This window comes from Pristis pectinata, chromosome 3 (assembly GCF_009764475.1).
Source record: "Pristis pectinata isolate sPriPec2 chromosome 3, sPriPec2.1.pri, whole genome shotgun sequence".
Lineage (NCBI taxonomy): Eukaryota > Metazoa > Chordata > Chondrichthyes > Rhinopristiformes > Pristidae > Pristis > Pristis pectinata.
Window position 1 is genome coordinate 130,190,371 of NC_067407.1, and position 17,880 is coordinate 130,208,250.

Consider the following 17,880-nt stretch of genomic DNA (forward strand, 5'->3'; position numbering starts at 1 on the left):
GTCTATGTCTGTCAGATGGCTTAATAGCTGCCCTGGGGCATGCAAGGGAAGTTAAATTTGACCGCTTTTGGAGGGGCACATTAAGCATTCACATTATGCTCATATGCTTGTGTTCTTAACGTGCTTAATGATTATTGTTGGGGGAAGTGGATTGCCAGTGCTCCTGCTGGACCCCACCCTGTGCACATTCAGGATTCCTGATGCTGAACCTTGCAAATGAGTGCACTAAATAAGATACAATTAGGACATGATTCAAGACAGAATTTGCTTTCAATGATTATCTTCTATTTTTTGAGTGCTGAATTACCTTTGTGTTTATAAATAATTCTACATTGGCAAAATCAACATAGCTCAGCTTGTTTAAAATATAGATCTTTGCTTTAGATAATCTAAGAAATCATCTGTTTCTGTTTATTACAGAGGCTTCAAAAGATTCCTGTTACTCAGTTAATTTTGCAAATATGTCCTAGCGTAGCACTTTGTTCTGTTTGGCCAACAGATTGGAATGTAAATTGACCAAAAGATAGTGCATTTTCCAGTGACCTTGAGGAGCTTTACTACTTCAAGAAGCAAGAAGTAGCTTGTGGTAAACAAAGTTCACTTCTGACAGATGGATTGAATGACAAAAAGATTGTGTGTGCCAGAATAGCCCTGGCAGAGGAGGAAATCTTTAGTGGAATCCAACAGGAGAGGAGGTGTGAACAGGTGCGGGACTGCTGACGGAAGGGGAACCAGATGGAGGGAGCCAGAGCCAGTTTAGTTAGAGGAAGAGAAAGAAGGAAAGGCTATGGGATAGATGGCTAAATATATGCACAGAGGAGGGTAAATAACACAACAATCAAAGCCACCCGTGGGGTAGGAGGTTTAAGTGCTTAGTGTCACAGAAACATATAGAAGGGTTTAGTTTGATTAATGTTGTTTCTGCATAAAAAGCAGATGATTAATGTGTTGTATGCAATGTAAAAAATACAGACAAATTAACAAACTAAAATTGTTTAAATTAGGTCTTTGAACTATTCAGTGCTGTAGCAAGTTCTGCCTGCTGTTGTTTGGATTTTTTTTCATTAATGCATAGCACACACTGTAAAGGATGTTGGTTTGTATTCCACTTACAAAGAATATTGATTTAACACAACTGACTAAGTAGAATGAATGCCATACATACTTTCTGTGCTGCATCTTATTTCTAAAATCCTTATTGTATAAAAATTGTTATACAGCATCTGTGGAGGGAGAAGCAGTGTCTAATCAGCACTGGATAAAGTTACAAATAAAACAAGTTTTATCATTTTAAATCAGTTCTGTATTCAGTAATTTCAATTAATAATTCTGCTATTCCCATTTGCACCTCTTCTTGTTCCATTTTTTATTTCTCTGCATCTCATTTTGTTTTGCACCATCATTGCTTTTGTCATTTAACCTCTCCTGACTTCCATTGTATCTCAGACCTTTCCCTTTGTTTTTACTTCCTTCCTGCCCCCCTTTTACTGCTTAAAAATTGAGTCAGTGCTATCTTTTCCAGTTCCGATGAAAAGTCATTGACCTGGGAAGTTAATTCTGTGGAGGTTGATACAGTTGTATACTTAAAATAAATATTTATAAGTGGAATTTCGGTTTCTTGCTTGCTTGAATTGATGGGGAGAGGTCAGGGGTTCCAGAATGATCGTCTGCATCCTGGAATGTTCAGAATTATCACCATTGTGGCAAACACCCTACTGCTGGTTACCAATCGTATTCAGAGAACTTGTATAGAGAACAGCCTTGCAAATGACAGTATGCTATTTAGAATCAACTGAAAATACTAACATGCTTTCTGCATCCCTCTATGCTAAAATCTGAAAAATAATGTCTGTAATCAATGGAGTAATATATATATACAAAAATTAAATTGTTTTTACCAGAGACTATTAACAACAAAAATACAAGGCCATTATGGGAACAATTATAGAAATCTGACAACAGACAGTAGGCTGATAAGGATCTCTGAATCTTAGTAAAAATTAATAAGCTTGTATCAACACACACAAAATGCTGGAGGAGCTCAGCAGGTCAGACAGCATTTGTGGAGGGAAATAAACAGTCGACATTTTGGGTCGAGACCCTTCATTAGGACTGGAAAAGAAGAGGGCAGAAGCCAGAATAAGAAGGTCGGGGAGGGGGTGGAGCACACTTAGGCAGGGGATAGGTGAGTCCAGGTGGGAGGGGGAAGGTAGGTGGGTGGGGGAGGGGGGATGAAAGGGAGTGATGTAAGAAGCTGGGAGGTGAGAGGTGGAAGAGGCAAAGGGCTGAAGAAGAAAGAATCCAGTAGGAGAGAACAGTAGACCATGGAATAAAGGGAAGGAGATATGTGGTTGCTGGATATGTGAGTGTATTCTTGTTGGGCAAAAGGAAGTTCCACCTCCACAGGAAATGGAAACAGCTGAAGAACGAGTTGTTCTTTAGAGCACTCTGCTGTACCTTGGTGATCAATTAATCAATTTAAAAGAGATATTGCAAAAGAAATAGTGGTAAATTACTTGCCACTTTAATTCACCATCCCACTCCCACTCTGACCTGTCTGTCTGTGGCTTCCTGCTTGAGGAACAACACTTTGCCTTCTGTCAGGGTACATTGCAGCTTGCAGGACTCAATCTCGAATTCCCCAATTTCAGATAACTCACTTTCTGCCTATATCAGAAGTGGCCATTTCTGCTTCTCATCATTTTGGCTCAGTTTCCTTATTCTATTCATATAGACTGGCCTGCTGGTCATGTCCCACAGCCTCGCCATTTACAACACATTACACAGGCAAAGAAGCTGAATGTGCTGGTAACTGCCCCCATTAACCCATTTGGACTCACCCTATCAGTGATATTCCCTTTGTCCTACCTACTTCTCTGCTACTTGAAACTACCTTGGTTTTCCCTCTCTCCTAGTTCTGGCAAAACATTAACTGCTTCTCTTTCCACAGATGCTGCCTAACCTGCTGAGTGTTTCCAGAATTTTGTGTTTTTATTTCAGATTTCCAGCATCTGCAGTTTTACTGATGTTATTTTACTATCCTCAGCTGCAGAGGCATGCAGAGAAATCCTAAAAAGGCCAAAAAAAATTACAATATGGAGCAAAATCATCTCTTCACCTATGCAATGACCTCAAACCTGGCAGCCAAATATGTGTATGGCAGGGTTCCACATAAGGTGGAATGACCACAAAATTTCTTTTAAGTAATGATAGTTGTGGAATAAATATTTGCTGAGATACCAGAGAGATCTATCTTGCCCTCCCTCAAAACACAACACAAGACTTTTTACCTACTCCTGGGAAAACACGGGACCTCTTCTGCACTCTTCCAGTACTGTAATGAAGTGTTTGCCTAGATTGTATGCTCTGGGGTAGGATTTGAACCCATTACCTATCTGACACAAGAAATATTCTACCACTGAGCCAAACCTTGATCATACACGCCTTAAAGCTATAGTTCCTAATCGTGTACCACAATTTGTATTTTAGCTGTAATAGTTTGTGGCTTCTGCTTAAGAACATTATTGACTTTTATTAAGTGTCAACCATAGTTGCTAAATAAATCGCAAAGCTCTGGCATTTTCTTTTAAAAAATGTTGTTTTCACCCTGTTGGAATAAATTAAATTCAAATGATATTTGTTAATTGTACAGTTGATTTTACAAAGTCAATGTAGCTAATATTTTAAAAATGAAAACGAAAGAGGATTAAGTGAAGGTGTTTCTGATGTATGAACTGTTTTTTTGCCCTCTACTTTTGACCTTGTTGCCTCTTTCAGGATGGAAAAGGACAGTCTCCTCCATAGTCACAGTGATGATGTCAAGGCCCTGGCCTTTCAATCAAAACACCGTGAGCAAGAGCTTACAGAAAAGATACAGCAAATGGAGGCCCAGCATGATAAAACTGGTAGGTGGTAGGCATAGATTAGAGCCAGGACACCTCTCTTGCAGGCCAGGCCCACACCTCACTGTGAAATGACATCAGGAACACCTGTAACCTTTGGCTGGCCAAAGGGAGCAGATGCTAACTTCACCGGAGATCCCGAATTACATATCAGTTAGCGTTTAAAAGGGAAATGCAAACCATTGCCCACTGTCTGTTGATTTCACAGTGCTGCTCTCACATCTGTTGCACCATCTGGATTATGAGTTTATTTACCTGTGTTAAGAAACTTAAAGCAGAGCATTGCCAACATAAAGTACAGAACAAAGGGGCTTCTCTTGGCGTGATTTTAGGGCACACATGTTACATGTGGAAAATCGCATCAAAAGCTCAGCGGGAAATGCTGCAGGCTTATGTTTAAAACTCTGTTTGAATACCATCTTGCAATTGCCACATAAATTTGGAATAAATATTCTTAACAGGTTGACAACTTGGAATTGGTTTCTGAATTGGAGTTACAGTTAGGTTTTAGTCATCATTCACTATGTCAATTACATAAAGTAATATAAGTACACTTTTTTTTAAAGTACAGTAAACTAATCTCCTTTATATTTTCTTTTACATCATGAAATGTTATTTTAGTCATTATATGAACATTGTGCATGAAGCTGATTTCATTTTTCTCTGAATGCAGAGTTAATTGTAGTGTCTGCAGGTTGGCACACTGAGTGAACATGTCTTCCTTTGGATTTCATAATGCTGCAATATAAGCATGCTGAATTACCAGAGGAAAACTCAAGGCAGCTTGTTTTAATCAAGGCTATATCAATATAAATATTTTTAAAACATACACCATCTTGTGAAAATGAATATGAAGAGTAAAACTGATGAGTCCTCAGTTGTGAATCAGTATGTTCATTTTATAATTTTTTTTCTAGCAGTGATCCTAAATGCAGACATGAAAGACAGACTCCCCCGGCCATGCTCTTCTCTATTTTGCTTTTATCATTAATGAAATAATTCCAAGTTCACGGACATCATTGTGGATTAACAAAGCTGCAAGACCACCTATTAATGAATAAAATTACAAACTTGGTGAATTAGTTCCAATGAAATATTAACAGTTAAGATTCCTCATTCTGATGTGACTGTTCCAGTTTTTTATTGCAGAGGTAGGAGCTGTGAGACTGCTGGAGGCTGTTGAGATAACTGCCTAGAGCTTCAATTGCATAACTTATTTTTAACCATAATGCAGTTGAAAATTACTTTTCTGTCCACAATGTATTGCAATAACAACAACCATCAGGGTACTTTGCATCACTCTGGAAATTCAACCAGACACTTTTGAGCATAAGCACCCCGTACCAGAATTCCACATTGCAAGTGCACAGCATGATGTCATTCACCACTGCAGTGCTCCTTTTGAAGCACTGCTTGTGAATTTGGACCAAATCATCCCTGGGGACTTCCAGAACAACCTAGTCTATCCAGCACAGCACTGGACTTGGATGTCTTAGTCAACAGAGTTCATAGAGATTTCAAAGAGTTATACGACATGGAAACAGGCCCTTGCCTTCGTTTTTTAGGACCTTCCCCCATCCCTTCTTCTCCCCCAACACCCTTCAAGCTACAACCCTGTATTTTTATTTCCTTTAACCATCCAAAAACAAAATTTCTGTTAAAATTATTTTTATCACTCTGCACCCACCCAACCACCTGTGTCACAATATCCATTCCCTCTACTACCCCTGACCATCCATTTATGTGTGTTGGGCTCTGATGACCATCCACACTCATTCCCTGACCACAGTACAGATCCAGTCAAACCCATGGCTGCCACCTGCACTGAACCCAATGAAAATGAGTGCAGGGCAGAACATGCAAATCATTGGTGCCTTGCCATAGTCTGCATCTAGCACACCCATTGGGCTATGTTAGGATATCTTGGCAAACAATTTTCTATATCACACTTGAATTAACTTTAAACCATATTTTCAAGGGCACCTTGTTGGCACAGTTGGTGATGCAGGATCCTACATGACAATATGAGGTTCAGAATAGAGGATCTCTTTTGCCAAGTGTGAGAAGTAGGATGTGGCAGGATTAGTTGTGCTAAAGTTTGCTTTTGTGCCTGTAGACTAGAAAGTAAATGGGGAAAGAAACAGCTTAGATTCCTTCCTTAAATAGTTGTTCTTTGACTCTAGCTGGAATGTGTGTTAGATGGATATCAGTTGAGAGAATTGTGCAGCTTAACTCAGAGTGACCATATTCTTTAAATAAAATCTGGAGATGCATAGAATGGGAGAACAGCAAATTAGCTAGGATAGACATCTGAGTTAAGCAGCAAAATTAGCAAAAGAGGTTGTACCTGGGGTGTCTTGTTTTGGCACAGTGCAGCTGGTTTTAGCAGTCTAGCTAAGTCAGTTGCACATGTACAGCATATAAAACAAATGTGCATATAATTACACAGATATAGCATCATACTGTCGAAGCATATTCAGGAACACACTTTATCAATACTCTAATAAATGTTAACTTTTGTTAGGGTCACTGAATGGTACAGGTGTGAGTGTTTGATGGATCTTGGATGCACTTTTGGAGCAGTCTAGCCATATGTTATTTGTGTGTTCTGTCTTCTTTCCCCCAACTCAACTCCTTATTTTAACTCCTATTTCTCATTATCTCAGCCTTTAAGTCTCTGTCTTCCACCTCTCTGACCTCCTGCCTCCTCTCTGATTTTCAGTCTTCTCCCTGCTCTGACCTCCTGGCAAGCAGCAAGCTGATATAAAGGGAAAATCAGGCAGCAGGGGAGAAATTTTCTTCAGGTCACAGGCTAGGTCGCATGATCCAGCCGGGCACATCTGTTGCTTCAGCTGTGGGTGCACATGAGCAGCTCCAGCTGGGTATGGGGGCAGACAGTATTTAGGCTACCTGGAGTGCACTTATGCAGAAGGACCCATGCTCTTGGTGAGTGCAGAGGGCAGTTAAGAGGCATCCACAATGCACTGAGTCTCAGGATACATGTAGGCAGACTGGGTAAGAGATGGCAAATTTCCTCCTCTGATCCAGCAGAGTTGTGGACTCCATCACTGATTCTAGCTTCCAGTATTCAAGTATTTAGGTTTGCTCATGGTGTTTGACTGTTTGGGTCAGGTGTTGCAGGTTGTTTATTGTCCTTTATATCATACCTCAGTCACTGGAGAGGAGGCAAGAATATCTGTGAATGAAAATCTTCTGCGAAATATATCAGCATATTGGTTGTCATGTGGCAGAACTGAAGATGTTAGAAGTATTTAGTAGGTCAGGCAGCACCTGTGGAGAGAGAAACAGAGTTCATGCTTCAGATCAATGATCCTTCATCAGCCACGACGCTATGACATTTAGCCAACATAAAGAATAGCAACAGTATTTAATATTGCATGATTTTGTAAAATATCGAAGGATGTGTTCAAGGCATAAACTTCCAATATTTTTTAAACTTATTCATGCAATCTGGATGTTGCTGGCAAGAGTGGTATTTATTGCCCCTGAACTGAGGAGGCATTTAAGAGTTAACCACAGGGGGTGGGTTTGGATCCCCATATAGACCAGACTGGGTAAAGATAACATGTCATTTTCTGAAGAAAATTAGTGAATCAGATGTGTCTTAACAATTATCCAGTAGTTTCATGATCACTATTACTACCTCTTTATTTAATTACTTAAATTTAAATTCCCCAGCCACTGAAATGGGATTCAAATACATGTTTCCAGATTAATAATTCAAACATCTGGGTACTGTTCAAATAACTTAGTCACTACGTGACTGAACATATTGCATTATGCTTTATATTTTGTAGATTCTGGGATCATTTAACTTTCAAGACAGCTACTTGGGCTATAATCAGTTTAATTGATAATCGTTATTAGACTCTAAACCCACAAGGAGTGTAGATATTAGCTTTCAGAGCCAATGGGAGAGAAGTCTAATATATTAATTAGCAATCTATTGCTAATAAAGCTGCCAAAGAAACCACGGTGCTATGTTAGCAGTGACTTAAATACATCTTCTTTGTTGAATGCAAATTAATTTCAGTATTTAAATGTAAAACAGCCAAATACCATAGATGCTGGTAGTCTGAAATAATATGAGAAAATGCTGGAAATATCCATCACATCAGGCAGCTTCTGGGCAGAGAAAACTGGAATTAGCATTTTGGGGTGCTGACCTCTCATAAAAATGAGCCATCATCAAAACAGAACTATGTTCATTGACCTAAAACATTAACTGTGTTTCTCCCTTCACAGGCACTGCCTGAATTGCTCACTATCTCCGGCACTTTATGCTTTTATTCTAAAAAATCATTGATGGTCGTGAGTCATTGTGATACTTTACTATAATGATATTTAAAGATATCATAGATTTCCACATAAACTGCAGTTTATCGCTAAGAATCATCAGTAGTTCCAAATATTATTAACTGTAGTTTGTTATATTCATTAGTCTGGGTCTGCATTACACAATGATTGTTGCTGAGTTAGGATTTTTCTTGAGGGTGCTGTCCAGGACATAGTAACCAATAGCTTCAGTGCAGCCAATATATATTGGGAAGATATCTCTGCTTCTAGTATTAGATGTTGGACAAGCTGTCTAGCAAGTTAGAGGCAGTAGAAAAGTCAAGAAAGGTGGAGATGAACTGGAGCTAAATGTTGAAGTTGTCAGGATAAATTTAAGAGAAATATAGTTGAAATACATTTCTGTATGATGCAGAAGGCTGTTATTCTTCATAGCCAATTTTGAAACTATGCAGAGAATGGGTAATATGTAGAGTAATTAAGTGAATAGCTAATCTCTCATACCATAGTCCATGTAATTGTATGACCTCTGTGATATGGTGAATGGCAGCAAAGGATGTCAGAAAATGTAGGAAAGTGAAACTCCAAAGCAGAAAAGGGGAATATCATTAATAGTGTAGAAAAATAAAAAAGCCTTAGAGAAAAATGCTGGGAAAAGAGGCTTATGGAGAGGAAAGATTTTGAATATATCATGAGGATTTGGTTTTGTATTTTATTATCTTCATTAAAATATAATTTATTACTAGTTTACTTGCCTTGCAAATTTTCTACCTTGTGACATTTTCTTACTTGAAATATTAAAGGTGAACGAATGAAGGAGGCATCATACTGATAAAGAAGTTAATATTGTGTGAGTGTTGAAGGAGAAAATTATGAAGTGCTTGGAATTCCTTTTGGTTCTGATAGTTCTATATGTGAAAATGGTCACATGTTTGAACATTGTTCACTACACCTTCAACAAAACCTTAACAACAGAGCATCATAATAAATAAAAGCAGGAGGAGATTATCCATCCGCTCCTGCCTGCTGCTTCATTCAGTAAGATTATAGCTGATCTTTTACCTCTGTCACTTTGCCTCACTAACCTTATATCCCTCCATTCTATAAATAACTAAAAATCTACTGATCACTGTCTTGAGTATACCCACTGGCTAAGCCACCACAACACTCTTGGGTTGAGGATTCCAAAGGTGCACTACCTTCTGGGTGAAGAAATTTCCTGTCATCTCAGTTCTTAATGGTGGCCTCTTATCTTAAGAACTTGATTTTTAAAAACCCGTGATTCTAAACACCCCCGCCAGGGTAGCATCATCCCCACAGTCCTACCCTTTGAAGCCCCATTTTAAACCATTTCCAACCACCTCTGACAGTGTCCCATTGAAATAACCATTTAAAGTTCTTCCAATGTGATTGTCTGAGAGGTTGTCCTTGGTTCATGGCACTAATACATTCACCAGTATCTCATATGCCTCTGGTCCTACTGCCAGCAGCAACTTGTAAATGGAGATTGTTTGTGCTTTCCAATGCTCTTAAATAACCTCTGTTTAATCTTACACTATCATATTCACCTCTACTCCACCACTCCAACCCCCAACCCTGCAGAGCACTTGCCTTCCTCTCCTCACATGTTTTTCAGTGATGGGCCAGAAATGTCAATCTACATATAAGAATTACTACAACTACTACTTTTACTACAACTGTCTGCTACTAGTTACCTTCCAGCCAACTGGAGTGCAAATGGCAAGGTGACATTTCCACCTTTGGTCCAATGTGTATATGTGTCACCATGCAATATGGAACTCAACAGTGTGGAAACAGTGTTAAGATGTCTTAGATCCTACCTGAGTGCAAGTGCTTCTTTGTCACTCTCAGTATATCTATATCTGTGTACACCTATATTTAGGTAGAATATGCAGGACTTCCTTCACATTAAATTATTTATGTGGCCAGGTGATATATCTGAATAGTTGCACTCACAGAAGAGGGATTTAGCTTGAATTTGTGAGACTGAATTTTGTGAGACATTATTTTGCTGTTCATGTTTTCAAAAGCAATTTGAAGTTTTTTTTATTTGGCTTCCTTTTTGTGGCTTAAAATTTGAATAGAGAAGAATAACAGCAAAAGCAAGAAACAACAACAGTCATGCTCTGGTTGGTATTGCTGTGAAAAGGTGCATCCCACAGCTCACAGCAGTATATAAGTACATTTCAGAGTTGGCTTTCAATAAACTGCTGACTTGGAGAACTGTTTCCTTATACGGGTCATCCATTTCTTTCTCTTATTCACCTTCTAACTTTTTTTGCTTCTTGTTCAATATCCATTTCTCAAGCATGAGGCCCAGTTTTAAGTGAAAAGTTGTTATTGCTGTTGAACAAACCATGTATCAGCCTTTTTTGAAAAGCCGTAAAGTTTTGCTCCTTCCCAACAATCTGAATAAGCTGTAAAGACAAACACAAGCTAGTCTAGAATGTTAACATACTCCTGCTTATACTTAGTTTAAAAAAATCAAGGATATTTTCAAATTATTTTCATAACAAGTCTGTTTTAGTTAGCTGCCCTTCTTTAATTTAAGTAACTTATTATGACACAGAAGGAGGCCACTTAGCCCATTTAGTGTAAGCTGGCTCTCAGCCAGAGCAGTCCCAACAATCCCACTTTTCTTTCCATTTATAAGATAAGATTTCTTTATTAGTCACATCTACATCGAAATACACAGTGAAATGCATCTTTGCATAGAGTGTTCTGGGGGCAGCCCGCAAGTGTTACCACGTTTTCAGTGCCGACATAGCATGCCCACAACTTCCTAACCTGTACGTCTTTGGAATGTGGGAGGAAACCAGAGCACCTGGAGGAAACCCGCGCAGACACGAGGAGAACGTACAAACTCCTTACAGACAGTGGCTGGATTTGAACCCGGGTTGCTGGCACTGTAGACTGTTACGCTAACTGCTACACTACCGTGCCTGCCATTCTTTATCATGCCATTCTTCCTCATGCCATTCTTCCCCTTTGATTCCTTTGCCACTTACCTATATTACAGGGTAACTTACAGTGACCATTTAACCCACCAGCACAAATTTGGGCTGTGGGAGGAAACTGGACCACCCAGGGGAAACCCACACAGCAAACTCCACACAGAAAGCACCTGAGGTCAGGATCAAATCCAGGTAGCGTATCTACCTGCTGCACCACCATGATGTACTAAATCTTTTAAATGATAGAGTGGAAAATCCAGATAATGTGTGGAAGATAAATGCTTTTTGCTTTTACCATAACAACACTGAAAATAATGATTCAGTAGTTACTTTCTATTGTTTTCATAATCTTTCACAAATAATTTATGGTTATGCAATACGCATGACTCATAGAATAAAATTCCCTGCATAGAAGTTCTATGTTAAACAGTGTGCCTTTGAGGATTTTTTGCAATTTTCATCCGAAATGTTCCTAATAAGTGTTACAATTTACCATTTACCCTGTTAGAATTACCCTATCAGTTTACCCTTTCAGAGACATTCCCCTTCCCCCACCCTCCCTGCAATTTAACAAGCTTCTTGTCTCTTTCCCAGTTCTGACGAAGAGTCTTCAACCTGAAACATTGGCTCTGTTTTTCTTCCCACAGATATGACCTGACCAGCTGAATATTTCCAGCTTTTTCTGTTTTTGTTTCAGATTTCCAGCATCTGCAGTTTTTTGATTTTCACTTATAATTTACTATGCTCTCATTTCATATTTAGATTAATTAAATGTAGCAACCAACCATTTTTACCAAATAATTTTCCTTAAAGTATTTGATGTAATTGAATAAAGTGTTGAAATTAAATAATTCAAGGATGCTTGCATTGTTTTGTGAAATTAGTCTAGTAAATTCTTATTTACAGGTGTGAATATTATTACAAATACTTGCATTACCTGCATTCTGAGGCAAAGTTACCTTCAAAAGTGTGGTCACTTTAAGAATGGGGAGCGATCTTGACTGTAACCCTATGAGTGTTGGCTGATTGTAATGATGTATGTGATTACTGTGAGTTTGTGTTCAAGGTTTGTTTTTTTTAACCCTGTCTGCGAGTTTCTAATAATTACTTTCTTGACAGTTGTTTTTCTTCGGATTGTCATACAAGTGGAATATTAATTTTTTTCAAATGTTACCAAAACAAACTGCATAAAATTTGACTGGGAATTTCTATGGCTGGCACAGGGCAATTCATCACAATAATAACTTATTTGCATAACTCTCTTTTTGTAAAGTAGTATCTAGAGTGTTTTACAAGGTTGGGAATTGGACTGGGTGGAGAAGAGGTCAACATGGAAGATTAAGATTAAACAGGTTTTTAAGAGCATTTGAAAGAAGGAACAAGCTGTATTTACATTGAAAAGGAGATACTGTAGGTACACACATCTACAGCAACCACATACATTGGCTCAGAAATGCTCTCCAGAGCAATGGCATTATGCATGAGAATAAATAACCTCAGCATTATGCAGGAATAAATTCCCTCTTTTCCTTTTATGTCATTTTTATTCCAATGTAGTAAATACTGGATTTCAGGAATAATGTGCCCCTAATTGTTTTGTGCCATTTAGCTGTCTTCTGAACACCAGGCTCAAATAAAAGGCAGCTGTACTTTAGTTCTGTGTATTGTATTTTTGCTAACGGGTAAATCTGAAGGGTTCAAGAGATTTCCGATAATCTGATCCCAAGTGGATTCAGTCTGGTTTACCCCACATTCTGTTTAACTGTTTTTTAAAACACAATTGCTAACAGTCGTTGACAGGAATGAGCAGACTGTGAGAGGACACATTGATGCGATTGATGTGCATACTGCAACCAGAAGGCTGCCATGTTAAATAAGTCCTGTAATAGTGATGTATTAGTGCTTCGGGTTGAGATTGTTTGACGTGTTCCATCCTTATCTATGCTTAATAGTATTACAAAGCCTTTCAGAGATAAGCAAAGCAATTATTTTATGTTTTTAGAGAGAGCTACATGCTTTTAGTGTGGATTGTTTAGGTTTTCTTACTAACTTTTAGGTTGACACCAATATTATACAGTTTTATTGCAGGAAGTTACAAAGTGAGTATATAAAGATATTAGAAACTCAGTGTGTGGAACTCTATTTAATTTACAGTTCAAAGATCCCCAAGCTATAGATGTATTGAATTTATGCAGCAAAATGCTTTTTATGAGGCCCACATTGAATAAGATTTGGCAGTGATGAACATTCATATTTTTCTAAAACATACTGTGCCAGGGTAAAGGGCATCATGGAGAGGGTTCATAATATTTTTCCGGGAGTGAACCAAAGGTTGTAGTACACATCTGTACCAACAACATAGAGAGCACCAGCATTAAGGCTTACGGTCAGACATTCTGGCAGTGGGTTAGAGAAGTAGGAGTTCAAAAGGAAGTAAATTAGAAGTTAAGGAGTATTGGCAACACGAGACTGCAGACGCTGAAATCTGAAGCAACAAACAGTCTGCTGGAGGAACTCAGCGGGTAGAACAACATCTGTAGGGAGGGAAGGAATTGTCGACCAATCGGGTCAAAACCATGGATCAGTCCTGATGCAGGGTTTCGACCCCAAACGTTGAGAATTCCTTCCCCCCCCCCCCCCCCCCACAGATGCTTCTCGATCTGCTGAGTTCCTTCAGCAGATTGTTTGTGGCAATTAAGGAGTACTGATGCATGGCTTGAAACCAACTGCAGAAGGGATGGCTTCAGATTCATGGAGCATGAGTCCAGTTCTGAGTCAGGAGGTGCTCATTCAAACTTAGCTCTGGATGAACCAGCCACTTTTGCTGATGCTATTAGCATCCTGGTACCGACAGCATTTATCTGGGCTTTCTTGCTAATATTTCCTATACAGAAGTTCTCACTAGTTCACATCCCTAATCAGTATCAGCAGTCTGTGCCTAAGAAAATCTCACACTCTACAATAAATAAATAAAGTCAGGTGCATCCATGCCTTAACTGAAATTCATGCCCCACAAATTTATTTATTTGCATCATCTGCTTTGTTAATATCAACTCTGGAACCGTGAAGTAGAAGTAGGGCTCTTGTATTATAAAGTGGGCAGCATAGGATTTCCTCAGCTTATCATGGTTTCCAGGCCCTAACTCAAGTTTTTCAGCACTCTTCAGTGTCTCAGCTTTGTTCTTTGCCTGCTGCAAGAACAGCCTTTCCATGAAGATGGGTTCGTCCTTTCCCCATGTGCACAAAACCTTCAAGTCCGCAATTCAAGCACATTGAAATAATGATCCAAATTTTGGAAGCAGAATATAAACTCAAAGCCTCTACAATATCACACATTTAATGACTGCTAAGATATAGGGGTAGAAATTTATGTGACCAGGCATCAGAGAAACGTTTGCTTTGGCTTCATCTGTCATTAATTTTTCTTCCTAAGAAATGTGACAACATAGAGATGCTAATGCACACATGAAAAGCTGGAGGAACTCAGCAGGTCAGGCAGGTGATCTATGGAGGGAAATGGACAGTCGATGTTTCAGGTCGAGACCCTTCATCAGGACTGGAAATAAAAAGGGGAGATAGCTAGTATAAAAAGATTGGGGGGGTGGAGCAAGAGCTGGCAGGTGATAGGTGGATCCAGGTGAGGGGGGGGTGATAGGCAGGTGTCTATTTCTCAGCATGACCAGGCCTATAATTAAGCAGCAATGGTGACCCAGGTACCAAATCTCCCACTTCATGCACCTAATAGTCCTTGACCACATCATCTCCTTTGGACATTTATGTAGAATCTTCCAATAGGAAATGACATTTTGACTCCAGGAATGTTGGAGCATAGATATTTGTTGTATGTGAAACAGATGCAAATTTGGTGATGAGACACAAGAGTTTTAAGCGTTTTCTGAAAGTGAAGAGACAGACACAGGGAGGAATCTGTGAGGGGATTGAGCAAGATTTAACTGGAGATCCTAAATAGTTAAATTGGACAGGGAGAGAGCAGACAGATAGAGTTCTCAGGGTGATTGTAAAAGCAAGGCAAACTAGGCCAAGGCAGAGCTTAAGTGGGACAAGAAGGAGCTGAGGATTCATCAGAATTTGAAGTTCGTGAAGGGCCAAACTTTTATAAAAGTCATTCACATAATATTCTCTCTTCCATTTGATTTCTAGAATAATATGATAATCCATTCATTCCAAAACACACAAGGCTAAAAATGAATCAATTACCATCTGATTTTATGTACAAATCAAGCATTAAAACGCTTTAAGATGGATTATATAGCATTCATGATCATTTGCAAGGAAAATTTAGCCTATTGGAAAATTGGCCCAGGTACTTTGTGCACAATTGGCATGTCCGATATTTCTCCAGTATGAGTCACACATTAATGGAGACACAAGTGGAGCAAGCACAGTTCTTTCCCTAGTGGTATAAATTTTAACTTTTGTATGCAAACCTATAGTAGAAGCACATGGAACTACTTGTTGCATTTGTCTCTACTTAAAGGTACATTGTGGTAACATCGGGAGAGGCTGCAGTAGATTCAGAGCTGTCTGCAGCCTCCCAAAAACCTTCCAATGTTCACACAGTGTGCTTAAACTTTTTTTTATCGTTGTTTTAGTTGTTGACATATTCATTCAATGGCTCCCTCAGTGGTGATATCTGCCAATAGACTATTCCCACAGGGACTTCAAAGATAGCATGTCCTATCCAGTTAACAATGTAACTGCAGGTTCAGATTTCCAAGGTTGATGTCACTGAGCTAGAAGATCTTCAGTCAACTCTTATATCTCACTGCTGTCCTCATGGAGGTCAAGGTCACAACAACTTTCATCTGCAGTATCTTTCCAAGCGGCTACAGCAGTTTCTCTGCAATTTCTCACAATTTACTGCTCACCCCCACAGCATCAGAGAAATCAATCAGGCATTGTATTCACGCAGTGTTGAGTTTGTCAGTTACAATTTCAGTGATAACTAAGTGGCATCTTGGTTACTGAGTTGCTTTCTCAGGCACATTAACAGCCACTATGTGCACATGCTGACCTTTTTATCAACTGAAAGGGTTTCTGTTTCCTCAATGTTCAGGTGTTTCTGGATGATCAGAAGATTTCCTGATGGTGAATGCCATGTTTTGTGAATGGACGCATGATGTGTTCAATTCAGGGAGACCAAACTGCTGGAGATTTTCCACAGTCAGCTCTGTTTAGAGGGATGGATCTTGGGGGGAAATAAAGAGCTACCCTCAGCTTCCGCGCTCTTCACATCAGTTTACAATCATTCTGCACAGCAATTGAGCTCCATAAGGAGGGCCATGCATGTACCACTGTTGAAAACGCCAGTGGTTCTCTGAAAATGAGGTTCCAGAGCCTGCAGAAGGACAGGTGTCCCTATGGTCTACGCCCAGCTTTTTCTCCTCAACTTCTTCCACCTATCAGCCACCCGCCTCTGTCTCCCAACTCCACCCCTCCCCCTCACCCACCTGTCTCCATCTGCCCATCATCCTTCACCCCTCTTTGGTCCATCTATCACCTACCGGCCCCTGCCTCACCCTTCCCCCTGCCCTCATTATACTGGCTATCTTCCCTCTCTACTCTCAGTCCTGATGCAGGGTCTTGACCAAAAAATGTCAGAACAGATGCTGCTCAACTACTGTTCCTCCAGTAGTCTGTATTTTGAACTGGGAAGAAGTTGCAGCAGGACACAGGCCACCTCATCTCTCAGAAGAATGGAGGAAAGAGGCACGTACTGCATGGATAATAAAGGACTCTGATAGAGAGAAGGGTTTCTAAGAGAATCTGCTAAGTTTGCTAGTCCTGAATCAAAACAAAGTGATCCCCTCCATACTCCAATCTTATCACCAACATAACTTGTAAATAATCAGCTAAGCAAATGAAGATGACACACATAGTAACATATCTTCTCCTTCAGGACCACCTGTAGTGATTGGAACATGCAAATAAATCCTTGATCCATCTACTGAACTGGCTTGCTGCAATAGTTTTCACCTGTGCTGGGTCATCCTGGCGTATCATTTGGGGATGTGAAATTTACTTATGCATTGCCCAAACGAGTGGGGATTCTCACAGCTGGGAGAGACAGCCGGATCCACCTCCAGCCAGGCTGTCCATCTGATAACCTTAGAGTTTCTCTTGGGGTCCCTGGCTAACAAGACATCCCTCCTGGCATTTAGCTCACTAACAACAATGCCAAGTCCCTTTCAGTAAATCTAGGGAATCTCTCCTGCAGATACTCCCTCCTCTACAGTAGCCATTATGAGTCATTGCTGCTGAGTGGTTGGAGTGAGTTGATAGCTGTGTAGGTGTCAGAAGTTATCAGAAGCTGTGTTCAATTGAACCTGGTCTCACAGGGAACTACCCAGGTCTCACTTTAGCAGAAGATTCTGGCTGCAAGCCACAATAAACCCTTTTCTAACACAATCTCATGATTTTTTCCAGGCAATCTGATTGGCCATTAACACTATGCTAACCGGGAAAGTGCAAAGTCCATAGAGTCTTGGAGTTGTACAGCATGGAACTGCTTCTAGGCAACTTGTCAAGCAATCTTATTATCTATTATGAATTTCAGTCTGATTGTGTGTGAAGAATTGTCATGACCACTGTAGCTTGGAGGATTTATTTTGGCTTGATTGATTGGAAAAAATGTTTTGTGTTTTATGATTTATGCATTATAAAGTAGA

General features: G+C 39.6%; 1 protein-coding gene across 2 annotated transcripts in view; it reads left to right on the forward strand.

Moving 5' to 3' along the window:
- The window catches only part of sdccag8 (SHH signaling and ciliogenesis regulator sdccag8), a 312,707-nt gene that overhangs the window by 191,550 nt on the left and 103,277 nt on the right, over window positions 1-17,880 (forward strand). For both annotated transcript variants that reach the window (XM_052013084.1, XM_052013083.1), the window contains exon 14: window positions 3,778-3,905. In XM_052013084.1, the coding sequence (XP_051869044.1) occupies window positions 3,778-3,905 (128 nt within the window). The remainder of the gene's footprint in view (window positions 1-3,777; window positions 3,906-17,880) is intronic.